Here is a 19,096-nt window from a genome sequence, read left to right on the forward strand (position 1 = left end):
GTTGTTGTCTCAGTCATATCTGCAGTCTCAGCTCATATCTGCAGTCTACACTAGTTGTTGTCTCATCATATCTGCAGTCTACACTAGTTGTTGTTGTCATCTCAGCTCATATCTGCAGTCTACACTAGTTGTTGTTGTCATCGTCAGCTCATATCTGCAGTCTACACTAGTTGTTGTTGTCGTCTCAGCTCATATCTGTTGTTGTTGTCAGTCTACTGCAGTCTACACTAGTTGTTGTTGTCGTCTCAGCTCATATCTGCAGTCTACACTAGTTGTTGTTGTCAGTCTCAGCTCATATCTGCAGTCTACACTAGTTGTTGTTGTCATCTCAGCTCATATCTGTCAGTCTCACACTGCAGTTGTTGTTGTTGTTGTCGTCTCAGCTCATATCTGCAGTCTACACTAGTTGTTGTTGTTATCGTCTCAGCTCATATCTGCAGTCTCAGCTCACTAGTTGTTGTTGTTGTCATCTGTCTCAGCTCATATCTGCAGTCTACACTAGTTGTTGTTGTCGTCTCAGCTCATATCTGCAGTCTACACTAGTTGTTGTTGTCATCTCAGCTCATATCTGCAGTCTACACTAGTTGTTGTTGTCGTCTCAGCTCATATCTGCAGTCTACACTAGTTGTTGTTGTCATCTCAGCTCATATCTGCAGTCTACACTAGTTGTTGTTGTCGTCTCAGCTCATATCTGCAGTCTACACTAGTTGTTGTTGTCTCTCAGCTCATATCTGCAGTCTCAGCTCATATCTGCAGTCTACACTAGTTGTTGTTGTTGTTATCGTCTCAGCTCATATCTGCAGTCTACACTAGTTGTTGTTGTTGTCGTCTCAGCTCATATCTGCAGTCTACACTAGTTGTTGTTGTTGTCGTCTCAGCTCATATCTGCAGTCTACACTAGTTGTTGTTGTTGTCGTCTCAGCTCATATCTGCAGTCTACACTAGTTGTTGTTGTCTCAGCTCATATCTGCAGTCTACACTAGTTGTTGTTGTTATCGTCTCAGCTCATATCTGCAGTCTACACTAGTTGTTGTTGTTGTTATCTCTCAGCTCATATCTGTCTACACTAGTTGTTGTTGTTGTCATCTCAGCTCATATCTGCAGTCTACACTAGTTGTTGTTGTCGTCTCAGCTCAGCAGTCTATAGTTGTTGTTGTTGTTATCGTGCTCAGTCTACACTAGTTGTTGTTGTTGTCGTCTCAGCTCATATCTGCAGTCTACACTAGTTGTTGTTGTTGTCGTCTCAGCTCATATCTGCAGTCTACACTAGTTGTTGTTGTCGTCTCAGCTCATATCTGCAGTCTACACTAGTTGTTGTTGTAGCTCATGTTTGTTGTTGTCGTCTCAGCTCATATCTGCAGTCTACACTAGTTGTTGTTGTTATCGTCTCAGCTCATATCTGCAGTCTACACTAGTTGTTGTTGTTGTCGTCTCAGCTCATATCTGTAGTCTACACTAGTTGTTGTCGTCTCAGCTCATATCTGCAGTCTACACTAGTTGTTGTTGTTCTCAGTCATATCTGCAGTCATATCTGCAGTCTACTAGTTGTTGTTGTCGTCTCAGCTCATATCTGCAGTCTACACTAGTTGTTGTTGTTGTCATATCTGCAGTCTCAGCTCAGCTCATCTGCAGTCTACACTAGTTGTTGTTGTCGTCTCAGCTCATATCTGCAGTCTACACTCATCAGCTCTGCAGTCTACACTAGTTGTTGTTGTCGTCTCAGCTCATATCTGCAGTCTACACTAGTTGTTGTTGTTATCTCGTCTCTGCAGTCTAGCTCATATCTGCAGTCTACACTAGTTGTTGTTGTTGTTGTCGTCTCAGCTCATATCTGCAGTCTACACTAGTTGTTGTTGTCGTCTCAGCTCATATCTGCAGTCTACACTAGTTGTTGTTGTCGTCTCAGCTCATATCTGCAGTCTACACTAGTTGTTGTTGTCGTCTCAGCTCTCTGCAGCACTCATATCTGCAGTCTACACTAGTTGTTGTTGTTGTCGTCTCAGCTCATATCTGCAGTCTACACTAGTTGTTGTTGTTGTCATCTCAGCTCATATCTGCAGTCTACACTCAGTTGTTGTTGTTGTTATCGTCTCAGCTCATATCTGCAGTCTACACTAGTTGTTGTTGTTGTCGTCTCAGCTCATATCTGCAGTCTACACTAGTTGTTGTTGTTGTCATCTCAGCTCATATCTGCAGTCTACACTAGTTGTTGTTGTTGTTGTCGTCTCAGCTCATATCTGCAGTCTACACTAGTTGTTGTTGTTGTCATCTCAGCTCATATCTGCAGTTGTTGTCATCTCTCAGCTCATATCTGCAGTTGTTGTTGTTGTTATATCTGCAGTCTCAGCTCATATCTGCAGTCTACTAGTTGTTGTTGTCTCTCAGCTCATATCTGTCTACACTAGTTGTTGTTGTCGTCTCAGCTCATATCTGCAGTCTACACTAGTTGTTGTTGTCTCAGCTCATATCTGCAGTCTACACTAGCTCAGCTCATATCTGCAGTCTACACTAGTTGTTGTTGTCGTCTCAGCTCATATCTGCAGTCTACACTAGTTGTTGTTGTCGTCTCAGCTCATATCTGCAGTCTACACTAGTTGTTGTTGTTGTCATCTCAGCTCATATCTGCAGTCTACACTAGTTGTTGTTCTCAGCTCATCTGCAGTCTACACTAGTTGTTGTTGTTGCTCAGCTCATATCTGCAGTCTACACTAGTTGTTGTTGTTATCGTCGCTCTCTGCAGCTCATATATCTGCAGTCTACACTAGTTGTTGTTGTCGTCTCAGCTCATATCTGCAGTCTACACTAGTTGTTGTTGTTGTCAGCTCATATCTGCAGTCTACACTCATATCTGCAGTCTACACTAGTTGTTGTTGTCGTCTCCAGCTCATATCTGCAGTCTACACTAGTTGTTGTTGTTGTCGTCTCAGCTCATATCTGCAGTCTACACTAGTTGTTGTTGTTATCGTCTCAGCTCATATCTGCAGTCTACACTAGTTGTTGTTGTTATCGTCTCAGCTCATATCTGCAGTCTACACTAGTTGTTGTTGTTGTCGTCTCAGCTCATATCTGCAGTCTACACTAGTTGTTGTTGTTGTTGTGTCTCATCTCAGCTCATATCTGCAGTCTACACTAGTTGTTGTTGTTATCTCTCAGCTCATATCTGCAGTCTACACTAGTTGTTGTTGTTATCGTCTCAGCTCATATCTGCAGTCTACACTAGTTGTTGTTGTTGTCGTCTCAGCTCATATCTGCAGTCTACACTAGTTGTTGTTGTCTACACAAGTTACACTAGTTGTTGTTGTCTCTCAGCTCATATCTGCAGTCTACACTAGTTGTTGTTGTCATCTCAGCTCATATCTGCAGTCTACACTAGTTGTTGTTGTCATCTCAGCTCATATCTGCAGTCTACACTAGTTGTTGTTGTTATCGTCTCAGCTCATATCTGCAGTCTACACTAGTTGTTGTTGTTGTCGTCTCAGCTCATATCTGCAGTCTACAGTTGTTGTTGTTGTCATCTCAGCTCATATCTGCAGTCTACACTAGTTGTTGTTGTCGTCTCAGCTCATATCTGCAGTCTACACTAGTTGTTGTTGTTGTCTCAGCTCATATCTGCAGTCTACAGCTCTCATCATCTGCAGTCTACACTAGTTGTTGTTGTCGTCTCAGCTCATATCTGCAGTCTACACTAGTTGTTGTTGTTGTCGTCTCAGCTCATATCTGCAGTCTACACTAGTTGTTGTTGTTGTCATCTCTCAGCTCATATCAGCTCATCATCTGCAGTCTACACTAGTTGTTGTTGTCATCTCAGCTCATATCTGCAGTCTACACTAGTTGTTGTTGTTGTCTCTCAGCTCATATCTGCAGTCTACACTAGTTGTTGTTGTTGTCGTCTCAGCTCATATCTGCAGTCTACACTAGTTGTTGTTGTTATCGTCTCAGCTCATATCTGCAGTCTACACTAGTTGTTGTTGTTATCGTCTCAGCTCATATCTGCAGTCTACACTAGTTGTTGTTGTCGTCTCAGCTCTATCTGCAGTCTCACTAGTTGTTGTTGTCGTCTGCTCATATCTGCAGTCTACACTAGTTGTTGTTGTTGTCGTCTCAGCTCATATCTGCAGTCTACACTAGTTGTTGTTGTTATCGTCTCAGCTCATATCTGCAGTCTACACTAGTTGTTGTTGTCGTCTCAGCTCATATCTGCAGTCTACACTAGTTGTTGTTGTTGTCGTCTCAGCTCATATCTGCAGTCTACACTAGTTGTTGTTGTCGTCTCAGCTCATATCTGCAGTCTACACTAGTTGTTGTTGTCTCTCAGCTCATATCTGCAGTCTACATCTCAGCTCATATCTGTCTACACTAGTTGTTGTTGTCGTCTCAGCTCATATCTGCAGTCTACACTAGTTGTTGTTGTTATCATATCTGCAGTCTCAGCTCTCAGCTCATATCTGCAGTCTACACTAGTTGTTGTTGTCGTCTCAGCTCATATCTGCAGTCTACACTAGTTGTTGTTGTTGTCATCAGCTCATATCTGCAGTCTACACTAGTTGTTGTTGTCGTCTCAGCTCATATCTGCAGTCTACACTAGTTGTTGTTGTCGTCTCAGCTCATATCTGCAGTCTACACTAGTTGTTGTTGTTGTCGTCTCAGCTCATATCTGTCTACACTAGTTGTTGTTGTCGTCTCAGCTCATATCTGCAGTCTACACTAGTTGTTGTTGTTCTCAGCTCATATCTGCAGTCACTCAGCTCATATCTGCAGTCTACACTAGTTGTTGTTGTCGTCTCAGCTCATATCTGCAGTCTACACTAGTTGTTGTTGTCATCTCAGCTCATATCTGCAGTCTCACTAGTTGTTGTTGTCTCTCAGCTATCTGCAGTCTACACTAGTTGTTGTTGTTCTCTCAGCTCATATCTGCAGTCTACACTAGTTGTTGTTGTCTCTCAGCTCATATCTGCAGTCTACACTTGTTGTTGTTGTCGTCTCAGCTCATATCTGCAGTCTACACTAGTTGTTGTTGTTGTTGTCGTCTCAGCTCATATCTGCAGTCTACACTAGTTGTTGTTGTTGTTGTCGTCTCAGCTCATATCTGCAGTCTACACTAGTTGTTGTTGTTGTCGTCTCAGCTCATATCTGCAGTCTACACTAGTTGTTGTTGTTGTCGTCTCAGCTCATATCTGCAGTCTACACTAGTTGTTGTTGTTATCGTCTCAGCTCATATCTGCAGTCTACACTAGTTGTTGTTGTTGTCGTCTCAGCTCATATCTGTAGTCTACACTAGTTGTTGTTGTCGTCTCAGCTCATATCTGCAGTCTACACTAGTTGTTGTCTCAGCTCATATCTGCAGTCTACACTAGTTGTTGTTATCGTCTCAGCTCATATCTGCAGTCTACACTAGTTGTTGTTGTTGTCATCTCAGCTCATATCTGCAGTCTACACTAGTTGTTGTTGTTGTTGTCGTCTCAGCTCATATCTGCAGTCTACACTAGTTGTTGTTGTCGTCTCAGCTCATATCTGCAGTCTACACTAGTTGTTGTTGTCTCAGCTCATATCTGCAGTCTCAGTTGTTGTTGTCTCAGCTCATATCTGCAGTCTACACTAGTTGTTGTTGTCGTCGTCTCAGCTCATATCTGCAGTCTACACTAGTTGTTGTTGTTGTCGTCTCAGCTCATATCTGCAGTCTACACTAGTTGTTGTTGTTGTCGTCTCAGCTCATATCTGCAGTCTACACTAGTTGTTGTTGTCGTCTCAGCTCATATCTGCAGTCTACACAAGTTGTTGTTGTTGTCGTCTCAGCTCATATCTGCAGTCTACAGCTCAGCTCATATCTGCAGTCTACACTAGTTGTTGTTGTTGTTATCGTCTCAGCTCATATCTGCAGTCTACACTAGTTGTTGTTGTTGTCGTCTCAGCTCATATCTGCAGTCTACACTAGTTGTTGTTGTTATCATCTCAGCTCATATCTGCAGTCTACACTAGTTGTTGTTGTTATCTCTCAGCTCATATCTGCAGTCTACACTAGTTGTTGTTGTTAGCTCATATCTGTCTCAGCTCATATCTGCAGTCTACACTAGTTGTTGTTGTCATCTCAGCTCATATCTGCAGTCTACACTAGTTGTTGTTGTCATCTCAGCTCATATCTGCAGTTTACACTAGTTGTTGTTGTCGTCTCAGCTCATATCTGCAGTCTACACTAGTTGTTGTTGTTCTAAGTCTCATATCTGCAGTCTCAGCTCATATCTGCAGTCTACACTAGTTGTTGTTGTTGTCGTCTCAGCTCATATCTGCAGTCTACACTAGTTGTTGTTGTCATCTCAGCTCATATCTGCAGTCTACACTAGTTGTTGTTGTTATCGTCTCAGCTCATATCTGCAGTCTACACTAGTTGTTGTTGTCGTCTCAGCTCATATCTGCAGTCTACACTAGTTGTTGTTGTTGTCATCTCAGCTCATATCTGCAGTCTACACTAGTTGTTGTTGTTATCGTCTCAGCTCATATCTGCAGTCTACACTAGTTGTTGTTGTTGTCGTCTCAGCTCATATCTGCAGTCTACACTAGTTGTTGTTGTCGTCTCAGCTCATATCTGCAGTCTACACTAGTTGTTGTTGTCATCTCAGCTCATATCTGCAGTCTACACTAGTTGTTGTTGTCGTCTCAGCTCATATCTGCAGTCTACACTAGTTGTTGTTGTCGTCTCAGCTCATATCTGCAGTCTACACTAGTTGTTGTTGTTATCGTCTCAGCTCATATCTGCAGTCTACACTAGTTGTTGTTGTCTGCTCATATCTGCAGTTTACACTAGTTGTTGTCGTCTCAGCTCATATCTGCAGTCTACACTAGTTGTTGTTGTTATCGTCTCAGCTCATATCTGCAGTCTACACTAGTTGTTGTTGTTATCGTCTCAGCTCATATCTGCAGTCTACACTAGTTGTTGTTGTTGTCTCAGCTCATATCTGCAGTCTACACTAGTTGTTGTTGTCGTCTCAGCTCATATCTGCAGTCTACACTAGTTGTTGTTGTTATCGTCTCAGCTCATATCTGCAGTCTACACTACTTGTTGTTGTTGTCGTCTCAGCTCATATCTGCAGTCTACACTAGTTGTTGTTGTTGTCGTCTCAGCTCATATCTGCAGTCTACACTAGTTGTTGTTGTCGTCTCAGCTCATATCTGCAGTCTACACTAGTTGTTGTTGTCGTCTCAGCTCATATCTGCAGTCTACACTAGTTGTTGTTGTTATCGTCTCAGCTCATATCTGCAGTCTACACTAGTTGTTGTTGTCGTCATCTCAGCTCATATCTGCAGTCTCAGCTCATATCTGCAGTCTACACTAGTTGTTGTTGTCGTCTCAGCTCATATCTGCAGTCTACACTAGTTGTTGTTGTCATCTCTCAGCTCATATCTGCAGTCTACACTAGTTGTTGTTGTTGTCTCTCAGCTCATATCTGCAGTCTACACTAGTTGTTGTTGTTATCGTCTCAGCTCATATCTGCAGTCTACACTAGTTGTTGTTGTTATCTCAGCTCATATCTGCAGTCTACACTAGTTGTTGTTGTCGTCTCAGCTCATATCTGCAGTCTACACTAGTTGTTGTTGTTGTTGTTATCGTCTCAGCTCATATCTGCAGTCTACACTAGTTGTTGTTGTTGTCGTCTCAGCTCATATCTGTAGTCTACACTAGTTGTTGTTGTCTCAGCTCATATCTGCAGTCTACACTAGTTGTTGTTGTCGTCTCAGCTCATATCTGCAGTCTACACTAGTTGTTGTTGTTATCTCAGCTCATATCTGCAGTCTACACTAGTTGTTGTTGTCGTCTCAGCTCATATCTGCAGTCTACACTAGTTGTTGTTGTCGTCTCAGCTCATATCTGCAGTCTACACTAGTTGTTGTTGTCATCTCAGCTCATATCTGCAGTCTACACTAGTTGTTGTTGTTGTCGTCTCAGCTCATATCTGCAGTCTACACTAGTTGTTGTTGTCATCTCTCAGCTCATATCTGCAGTCTACACTAGTTGTTGTTGTTAGTCTCAGCTCATATCTGCAGTCTACACTAGTTGTTGTTGTCTCTCAGCTCATATCTGCAGTCTACACTAGTTGTTGTCGTCTCAGCTCATATCTGCAGTCTACACTAGTTGTTGTTGTCGTCTCAGCTCATATCTGCAGTCTACACTAGTTGTTGTTGTTGTCGTCTCAGCTCATATCTGCAGTCTACACTAGTTGTTGTTGTCGTCTCAGCTCATATCTGCAGTCTACACTAGTTGTTGTTGTCGTCTCAGCTCATATCTGCAGTCTACACTAGTTGTTGTTGTTCTCAGTCATATCTGCAGTCTCAGCTCATATCTGCAGTCTACACTAGTTGTTGTTGTTGTCGTCTCAGCTCATATCTGCAGTCTACACTAGTTGTTGTTATCGTCTCAGCTCATATCTGCAGTCTACACTAGTTGTTGTTGTTGTCGTCTCAGCTCATATCTGCAGTCTACACTAGTTGTTGTTGTTGTCGTCTCAGCTCATATCTGCAGTCTACACTAGTTGTTGTTGTTATCGTCTCAGCTCATATCTGCAGTCTACACTAGTTGTTGTTGTCGTCTCAGCTCATATCTGCAGTCTACACTAGTTGTTGTTGTCGTCTCAGCTCATATCTGCAGTCTACACTAGTTGTTGTTGTTGTCGTCTCAGCTCATATCTGCAGTCTACACTAGTTGTTGTTGTTGTCGTCTCAGCTCATATCTGCAGTCTACACTAGTTGTTGTTGTATCTGCAGTCTACACTCATATCTGTTGTCTAGCTCATATCTGCAGTTGTTGTTGTTGTTATCGTCTCAGCTCATATCTGCAGTCTACACTAGTTGTTGTTGTTGTCGTCTCAGCTCATATCTGCAGTCTACACTAGTTGTTGTTGTCGTCTCAGCTCATATCTGCAGTCTACACTAGTTGTTGTTGTTATCGTCTCAGCTCATATCTGCAGTCTACACTAGTTGTTGTTGTTATCGTCTCAGCTCATATCTGCAGTCTACACTAGTTGTTGTTGTTGTTGTCGTCTCAGCTCATATCTGCAGTCTACACTAGTTGTTGTTGTTATCGTCTCAGCTCATATCTGCAGTCTACACTAGTTGTTGTTGTCTCAGCTCATATCTGCAGTCTACACTAGTTGTTGTTGTCGTCTCAGCTCATATCTGCAGTCTACACTAGTTGTTGTTGTTATCGTCTCAGCTCATATCTGCAGTCTACACTAGTTGTTGTTGTTGTCTCAGCTCATATCTGCAGTCTACACTAGTTGTTGTTGTTGTTATGCGTCTCAGCTCATATCTGCAGTCTACACTAGTTGTTGTTGTTGTTATCGTCTCAGCTCATATCTGCAGTCTACACTAGTTGTTGTCTCAGTTGTTGTTGTCTCTCAGCTCATATCTGTCTACACTAGTTGTTGTTGTTATCGTCTCAGCTCATATCTGCAGTCTACACTAGTTGTTGTTGTTGTCGTCTCAGCTCATATCTGTAGTCTACACTAGTTGTTGTTGTTATCGTCTCAGCTCATATCTGCAGTCTACACTAGTTGTTGTTGTTATCGTCTCAGCTCATATCTGCAGTCTACACTAGTTGTTGTTGTTATCGTCTCAGCTCATATCTGCAGTCTACACTAGTTGTTGTCTCAGCTCATATCTGTAGTCTACACTAGTTGTTGTTATCGTCTCAGCTCATATCTGCAGTCTACACTAGTTGTTGTTTGTCAGTCATATCTGTAGTCTAGTTGTTGTTGTCTCAGCTCATATCTGCAGTCTCAGTTGTTGTTGTTGTCGTCTCAGCTCATATCTGCAGTCTACACTAGTTGTTGTTGTTGTCGTCTCAGCTCATATCTGTAGTCTACACTAGTTGTTGTTGTCGTCTCAGCTCATATCTGCAGTCTACACTAGTTGTCTCTCTCTCTACAGGAGGCTCTAATTGCACTGCTTCTAAATGCGTGTACACACACACACCGCGCTCTGGCCTCCTCAAATGCTACATTATTATTGGTGGAAAGCAGCCCAGTCCTGCCCTCATGTATTATTTAGGGCTTTTCTTTGAATTCTGGAAACTGTGCACAGTTTTTAATTTTTCTTCTTTGTGTTAGAGGCTTGTCCTATTTAGTCCTGCTCTGATGACACTAACAACAACACAACTGCTGCCTCGCTAGTGTTTCTCCTCTTCTCTCCCATTGACTATTTTCTAGATCATTCTGTCTCCTTGCCTCTTACTTTTCTCACCTTTCTTTTCTTTACCTGTTACCTCTCCATTTCTCATCTTAATCTCTCTCGATTAGTGTCTCTGGGTCTCCCTCTCTCTGTCTCTGGGTCTCTCTCTCTCTCTGTCTCTGGGTCTCCCTCTCTCAATTCAATTCAAGGGCTTTATTGGCATGGGAAACATGTGTTAACATATCTCTGTCTCTGGGTCTCTCTCTCTCTGGGTCTCTCTCTCTCTGGGTCTCTCTCTCTCTCTCTGGGTCTCTCTCTCTCTCTGGGTCTCTCTCTCTCTCTGGGTCTCTCTCTCTCTCTGGGTCTCTCTCTCTCTCTGGGTCTCTCTCTCTCTCTCTGGGTCTCTCTCTCTCTCTGGGTCTCTCTCTCTCTCTGGGTCTCTCTCTCTCTCTGGGTCTCTCTCTCTCTCTGGGTCTCTCTCTCTCTCTGGGTCTCTCTCTCTCTCTGGGTCTCTCTCTCTCTCTGGGTCTCTCTGGGTCTCTCTCTCTCTCTGGGTCTCTCTCTCTCTGGGTCTCTCTCTCTCTGGGTATCTCTCTCTCTCTCTGGGTATCTCTCTCTCTCTCTGGGTCTCTCTCTCTCTCTCTGGGTCTCTCTCTCTCTCTGGGTCTCTGTCTCTCTCTCTCTCTTCCTCTTTTCTCTCTCTCTCTCTCTCTCTCTCTCTCTCTCTCTCTCTCTCTCTGGGTCTGTCTCTGTCTCTGGTCTCTCTCTCTCTCTCTCTGGGTCTCTCTCTGTCTCTGGGTCTCTCTCTCTCGCTCTCTCTCGGTCTGTCCTGTTCTCTTCCTCTCATCCCTCTCCGTCTCTCCACAGACAACATGGTGGACAAGACCAAGGTGGAGTCCAGTCAGGCCAAGGCCATAGAGTTGGAGAAGAAGGTGACACACACACACACACACACACACACACACAGACAGACAGATGAGATTCTCTGTGCTCATTTCTCCCTGACACCCAACTAGCAGTCTAAATGAGAAAGAGACGAATGAGAGAATGAGTTCACACACTTGACGGCTTACTGATGGAGTACACACACACTAGTTGAGTGCTAAGTGCTGTGGTTGCGGGGGGGGGGTTGCTATCATGGGGTTTCCCCCCCATTATGAGTCTGACAGGATAATTGCAAACATTCTGTCCCATTACATGAAAACTCACGTAAACATACCCATTCTCTGGAAATATGAACAATCACAATCAGTCTCTGCAACACACACACACACACATACACACACACACACACACACACACACACATTGGTTGTTATGATCATTACTAGCAGGATGAGACTGTCAGAAAGAGGAGGAAGTCTAGTGTCTGCAAGTTAAACACCAAACCAGCTGTGTGTGTGTGTGGGACCGTGTGTGTGTGTGGGACCGTGTGTGTGTGTGGGACCGTGTGTGTGTGTGGGACCGTGTGTGTGTGTGGGACCGTGTGTGTGTGTGGGACCGTGTGTGTGTGTGTGTGTGTGTGGGACCGTGCGTGTGTGTGTGTGTGTGGGACCGTGCGTGTGTGGGACCGTGCGTGTGTGGGACCGTGCGCGTGTGTGTGGGACCGTGTGTGTGTGTGGAACCGTGTGTGTGGGTGTGTGTGGGACCGTGTGTGTGTGTGGAACCGTGTGTGTGTGTGTGTGTGTGGGACCGTGTGTGTGTGGGAGCATGTGGGACCGTGTGTGGGAGCGTGTGTTCTCTCCAGTGTAGCTGGACACTAAGCTGTGTCTGTTTTTAACCCTGTTCTCTCATTCAGTAACTGGATTCTGAGCCCAGAGTGCTTTTAACCCTGTTCTCTCATTCAGTAACTGGATTCTGAGCCCAGAGTGCTTTTAACCCTGTTCTCTCATTCAGTAACTGGATTCTGAGCCCAGAGTGCTTTTAACCCTGTTCTCTCATTCAGTAACTGGATTCTGAGCCCAGAGTGCTTTTAACCCTGTTCTCTCATTCAGTAACTGGATTCTGAGCCCAGAGTGCTTTTAACCCTGTTCTTTCATTCAGTAACTGGATTCTGAGCCCAGAGTGCTTTTAACCCTGTTCTCTCATTCAGTAACTGGATTCTGAGCCCAGAGTGCTTTTAACCCTGTTCTCTCATTCAGTAACTGGATTCTGAGCCCAGAGTGCTTTTAACCCTGTTCTCTCATTCAGTAACTGGATTCTGAGCCCAGAGTGCTTTTACCCTTTATATACGTTTTCTATCTAACTCTTTGTCCTAATGCATGGAATAAGTACTTTAATTGCTTTTGTATTGAAGGGAGTATTTTGCATATCCCAACTCCCCCAGAGACACCCTCAGAGAGTGGAGGCAGGGTCTGCCATTGTCAACGGTGACCCTGGAGTAATTAGGGTGAAGTACCTTGCTGACAATGTGTTTTGTCTCCTGTAGCTGGATGCAGAGCTGACTGTGTGTTCTCTCCTGTAGCTGGATGCAGAGATGACTGTGTGTGTTCTCTCCTGTAGCTGGATGCAGAGATGACTGTGTGTGTTCTCTCCTGTAGCTGGATGCAGAGCTGACAATGTGTTTTGTCTCCTGTAGCTCGATGCAGAGCTGACTGTGTGTGTTCTCTCCTGTAGCTGGATGCAGAGATGACTGTGTGTGTTCTTTCCTGTAGCTGGATGCAGAGCTGACTGTGTTTCTTCTCTCCTGTAGCTGGATGCAGAGCTGACTGTGTGCCTTCTTTCCTGTAGCTGGATGCAGAGCTGACTGTGTGTCTTCTCTCCTGTAGCTGGATGCAGAGCTGACTGTGTGTCTTCTCTCCTGTAGCTGGATGCAGAGCTGACTGTGTGTTCTCTCCTGTAGCTGGATGCAGAGCTGACAGTGTGTTTTGTCTCCTGTAGCTGGATGCAGAGCTGACTGTGTGTGTTCTTTCCTGTAGCTGCATGCAGAGCTGACTGTGTGTCTTCTCTCCTGTAGCTGGATGCAGAGATGACTGTGTGTCTTCTCTCCTGTAGCTGGATGCAGAGCTGACTGTGTGCCTTCTCTCCTGTAGCTGGATGCAGAGATGACTGTGTGCCTTCTCTCCTGTAGCTGGATGCAGAGATGACTGTGTCTTCTCTCCTGTAGCTGGATGCAGAGCTGACTGTGTGCCTTCTCTCCTGTAGCTGGATGCAGAGCTGACTGTGTGCCTTCTCTCCTGTAGCTGGATGCAGAGATGACTGTGTGCCTTCTCTCCTGTAGCTGGATGCAGAGATGACTGTGTCTTCTCTCCTGTAGCTGGATGCAGAGCTGACTGTGTGTCTTCTCTCCTGTAGCTGGATGCAGAGCTGACTGTGTGCCTTCTCTCCTGTAGCTGGATGCAGAGCTGACTGTGTGCCTTCTCTCCTGTAGCTGGATGCAGAGCTGACTGTGTGCCTTCTCTCCTGTAACTGGATGCAGAGCTGACTGTGTGCCTTCTCTCCTGTAGCTGGATGCAGAGATGACTGTGTGTCTTCTCTCCTGTAGCTGGATGCAGAGATGACTGTGTGCCTTCTCTCCTGTAGCTGGATGCAGAGATGACTGTGTGTGTTCTTTCCTGTAGCTGGATGCAGAGATGACTGTGTGCCTTCTCTCCTGTAGCTGGATGCAGAGCTGACTGTGCCTTCTCTCCTGTAGCTGGATGCAGAGATGACTGTGTGTGTTCTCTCCTGTAGCTGGATGCAGAGCTGACAGTGTGTTTTGTCTCCTGTAGCTGGATGCAGAGCTGACTGTGTGTGTTCTCTCCTGTAGCTGGATGCAGAGCTGACTGTGTGTCTTCTTTCCTGTAGCTGCATGCAGAGCTGACTGTGTGTCTTCTCTCCTGTAGCTGGATGCAGAGATAACTGTGTGTCTTCTCTCCTGTAGCTGGATGCAGAGCTGACTGTGTGTCTTCTTTCCTGTAGCTGGATGCAGAGCTGACTGTGTGTCTTCTCTCCTGTAGCTGGATGCAGAGGTGACTGTGTGCCTTCTTTCCTGTAGCTGGATGCAGAGCTGACTGTGTGTCTTCTCTCCTGTAGCTGGATGCAGAGCTGACTGTGTCTTCTTTCCTGTAGCTGGATGCAGAGATGACTGTGTGCCTTCTCCCCTGTAGCTGGATGCAGAGATGACTGTGTGCCTTCTCTCCTGTAGCTGGATGCAGGGATGACTGTGTGCCTTCTCTCCTGTAGCTGGATGCAGAGATGACTGTGTGCCTTCTCTCCTGTAGCTGGATGCAGAGATGACTGTGTGCCTTCTCTCCTGTAGCTGGATGCAGAGCTGACTGTGTGCCTTCTCTCCTGTAGCTGGATGCAGAGATGACTGTGTGCCTTCTCTCCTGTAGCTGGATGCAGAGATGACTGTGTGTCTTCTTTCCTGTAGCTGGATGCAGAGCTGACTGTGTGTCTTCTCTCCTGTAGCTGGATGCAGAGCTGACTGTGTGCCTTCTCTCCTGTAGCTGGATGCAGAGCTGACTGTGTGCCTTCTCTCCTGTAGCTGGATGCAGAGATGACTGTGTCTTCTCTCCTGTAGCTGGATGCAGAGATGACTGTGTGTCTTCTCTCCTGTAGCTGGATGCAGAGATGACTGTGTTCCTTCTCTCCTGTAGCTGGATGCAGAGATGACTGTGTGCCTTCTCTCCTGTAGCTGGATGCAGAGATGACTGTGTGCCTTCTCTCCTGTAGCTGGATGCAGAGATGACTGTGTGCCTTCTCTCCTGTAGCTGGCCTTCTCTCCTGTAGCTGGATGCAGAGATGACTGTGTGCCTTCTCTCCTGTAGCTGGATGCAGAGATGACTGTGTGCCTTCTCTCCTGTAGCTGGATGCAGAGCTGACTGTGTGCCTTCTCTCCTGTAGCTGGATGCAGAGATGACTGTGTGTCTTCTCTCCTGTAGCTGGATGCAGAGATGACTGTGTGTCTTCTCTCCTGTAGCTGGATGCAGAGATGACTTTTATTTATTTTATTTTATTTTATTTCACCTTTATTTAACCAGGTAAGCAAGTTGAGAACAAGTTCTCATTTACAATTGCGACCTGGCCAAGATAAAGCAAAGCAGTTCGACACATACAACGACACAGAGTTACACATGGAGTAAAACAAACATACAGTCAATAATACAGTAAAAAAAAACAAAAAAAAAACACAAGTCTATATACAATGTGAGCAAATTAGGTGAGAAGGGAGGTAAAGGCAAAAAAGGCCATGGTGGCAAAGTAAATACAATATAGCAAGTAAAACACTGGAATGGTAGTATTGCAATGGAAGAATGTGCAAAGTAGAAATAAAAATAATGGGGTGCAAAGGAGCAAAATAAATAAATAAATTAAATACAGTTGGGAAAGAGGTAGTTGTTTGGGCTAAATTATAGGTGGGCTATGTACAGGTGCAGTAATCTGTAAGATGCTCTGACAGTTGGTGCTTAAAGCTAGTGAGGAGATAAGTGTTTCCAATTTAAGAGATTTTTGTAGTTCGTTCCAGTCATTGGCAGCAGAGAACTGGAAGGAGAGGCGGCCAAAGAAAGAATTGGTTTTGGGGGTGACTAGAGAGATATACCTGCTGGAGCGTGTGCTACAGGTGGGAGATGCTATGGTGACCAGCGAGCTGAGATAAGGGGGACTTTACCTAGCAGGGTCTTGTAGATGACATGGAGCCAGTGGGTTTGGCGACGAGTATGAAGCGAGGGCCAGCCAACGGAGCGTACAGGTCGCAATGGTGGGTAGTATATGGGGCTTTGGTGACAAAGCGGATAGCACTGTGATAGACTGCATCCAATTTGTTGAGTAGGGTATTGGAGGCTATTTTGTAAATGACATCGCCAAAGTCGAGGATTGGTAGGATGGTCAATTTTACAAGGGTATGTTTGGCAGCATGAGTGAAGGATGCTTTGTTGCGAAATAGGAAGCCAATTCTAGATTTAACTTTGGATTGGAGATGTTTGATATGGGTCTGGAAGGAGAGTTTACAGTCTAACCAGACACCTAAGTATTTGTAGTTGTCCACGTATTCTAAGTCAGAGCCGTCAGAGTAGTGATGTTGGACAGGCGGGTAGGTGCAGGTAGCGATCGGTTGAAGAGCATGCATTTAGTTTTACTTGTATTTAAGAGCAATTGGAGGCCACGGAAGGAGAGTTGTATGGCATTGAAGCTTGCCTGGAGGGTTGTTAACACAGTGTCCAAAGAAGGGCCGGAAGTATACAGAATGGTGTCGTCTGCGTAGAGGTGGATCAGAGACTCACCAGCAGCAAGAGCGACCTCATTGATGTATACAGAGAAGAGAGTCGGTCCAAGAATTGAACCCTGTGGCACCCCCATAGAGACTGCCAGAGGTCCGGACAGCAGACCCTCCGATTTGACACACTGAACTCTATCAGAGAAGTAGTTGGTGAACCAGGCGAGGCAATCATTTGAGAAACCAAGGCTGTCGAGTCTGCCGATGAGGATGTGGTGGTTGACAGAGTCGAAAGCCTTGGCCAGATCAATGAATACGGCTGCACAGTAATGTTTCTTATCGATGGCGGTTAAGATATCGTTTAGGACCTTGAGCGTGGCTGAGGTGCACCCATGACCAGCTCTGAAACCAGATTGCATAGCAGAGAAGGTATGGTGAGATTCGAAATGGTCGGTAATCTGTTTGTTGACTTGGCTTTCGAAGACCTTAGAAAGGCATGGTAGGATAGATATAGGTCTGTAGCAGTTTGGGTCAAGAGTGTCCCCCTTTGAAGGGGGATGACCGCAGCTGCTTTCAATCTTTGGGAATCTCAGATGACACGAAGAGAGGTTGAACAGGCTAGTAATAGGGGTGGCAACAATTTCGGCAGATAATTTTAGAAAGAAAGGGTCCAGATTGTCTAGCCCGGCTGATTTGTAGGGGTCCAGATTTTTCAGCTCTTTCAGAACTTCAGCTGAATGGATTTGGGAGAAGGAGAAATGGGGAAGGCTTGGGCGAGTTGCTGTTGGGGGTGCAGTGCTGTTGACCGGGGTAGGAGTTGCCAGGTGGAAAGCATGGCCAGCCGTAGAAAAATGCTTATTGAAATTCTCAATTATGGTGGATTTATCAGTGGTGACAGTGTTTCCTATCTTCAGTGCAGTGGGCAGCTGGGAGGAGGTGTTCTTATTCTCCATGGACTTTACAGTGTCCCAGAACTTTTTAGAGTTAGTGTTGCAGGAAGCAAATTTCTGCTTGAAAAAGCTAGCCTTGGCTTTTCTAACTGCCTGTGTATAACGGTTTCTAGCTTCCCTGAACAGCTGCATATCACGGGGCTGTTCGATGCTAATGCAGAACGCCATAGGATGTTTTTGTGTTGGTTAAGGGCAGTCAGGTCTGGGGAGAACCAAGGGCTATATCTGTTCCTGGTTCTAATTTTCTTGAATGGGGCATGTTTATTTAACATTGTTAGGAAGGCATTTTAAAAAATATCCAGGCATCCTCTACTGACGGGATGAGATCAATATCCTTCCAGGACACCCGGCCAGGTCGATTAGAAAGGCCTGCTCGCTGAAGTGTTTCAGGGAGCGTTTTACAGTGATGAGTGGAGGTCGTTTGACCGCTGACCCATACGGATGCAGGCAATGAGGCAGTGATCGCTGAGATCTTGGTTGAAGACAGCAGAGGTGTATTTAGAGGGAAGTTGGTTAGGATGATATCTATGAGGGTGCCCGTGTTTAAGGCTTTGGGGGTACCTGGTAGGTTCATTGATAATTTGTGTGAGATTGAGGGCATCAAGTTTAGATTGTAGGATGGCTGGGGTGTTAAGCATGTTCCAGTTTAGGTCGCCTAGCAGACGAGCTCTGAAGATAGATGGGGGCAATCAGTTCACATATGGTGTCCAGAGCACAGCTGGGAGCAGAGGGTGGTCTATAGCAGGCGGCAACGGTGAGAGACTTGTTTTTAGAGAGGTGGATTTTTAAAAGTAGAAGTTCAAATTGTTTGGGTACAGACCTGGATAGTAGGACAGAACTCTGCAGGCTATCTTTGCAGTAGATTGCAACACCGCCCCTTTGGCAGTTCTATCTTGTCTGAAAATGTTGTAGTTTGGAATTAAAATTTCTGAATTTTGGTGGTCTTCCTAAGCCAGGATTCAGACACAGCTAGAACATCCGGGTTGGCAGAGTGTGCTAAAGCAGTGAAAAGAACAAACTTAGGGAGGAGGCTTCTAATGTTAACATGCATGAAACCAAGGCTATTACGGTTACAGAAGTCATCAAAAGAGAGCGCCTGGGGAATAGGAGTGGAGCTAGGCACTGCAGGGCCTGGATTCACCTCTACATCGCCAGAGGAACATAGGAGGAGAAGAATAAGGGTACGGCTAAAAGCAATAAGAATTGGTCGTCTAGAGCGTCTGGAACAGAGAGTAAAGGAGGTTTCTGGGGGCGATAAAATAGCATCAGGTATAATGTACAGACAAAGGTATGGTAGGATGTGAGTACAGTGGAGGTAAACCTAGGTATTGAGTGATGAAGAGAGAGATATTGTCTCTAGAAACATCATTGAAACCAGGAGATGTCATTGCATGTGTGGGTGGTGGAACTAATAAGTTGGATAAGGTATAGTGAGCAGGACTAGAGGCTCTACAGTGAAATAAGCCAATAAACACTAACCAGAACAGCAATGGACAAGACATATTGACATTAAGGAGAGGCATCCTTAGTCGAGGTGATCAAAAGGGTCCAGGGAGTGGAGAGGTTGGTTTGGGGGTCACGGCGATTTAGACAGCTAGCCAGGACATCGGTAGCAAGCTAGCATAGGATGGAGGTCTGTTGTTAGCCACCTCTTGCGTTCCGTCAGTAGATTAGTGGAGTTCCGTGTTGTAGAGGGATTAGTCCAAATCACACAACAACAAAAAATAAAAACAATAGATATAGTTATAGAGGCCCAAGAAGAAACATGTTAATAATAAAAATAAATAAATTGTCCGATTGTCTATTCTGAGAGCATCCGGTAAGACAGCTAACGGTTAGCAGGCCGCAGA

At 45.1% G+C, this 19,096-nt stretch overlaps 1 protein-coding gene across 1 annotated transcript in view; it reads left to right on the top strand.

Moving 5' to 3' along the window:
- LOC115126146 (protein diaphanous homolog 1-like) overlaps positions 1-19,096 on the top strand; it is a 126,399-nt gene that overhangs the window by 92,788 nt on the left and 14,515 nt on the right. The window contains exon 11 of the mRNA XM_065018545.1: positions 11,026-11,090. Coding sequence (XP_064874617.1) covers positions 11,026-11,090 — 65 coding nt within the window. The remainder of the gene's footprint in view (positions 1-11,025; positions 11,091-19,096) is intronic.

The sequence above is a fragment of the Oncorhynchus nerka genome, linkage group LG5, assembly GCF_034236695.1.
Source record: "Oncorhynchus nerka isolate Pitt River linkage group LG5, Oner_Uvic_2.0, whole genome shotgun sequence".
Lineage (NCBI taxonomy): Eukaryota > Metazoa > Chordata > Actinopteri > Salmoniformes > Salmonidae > Oncorhynchus > Oncorhynchus nerka.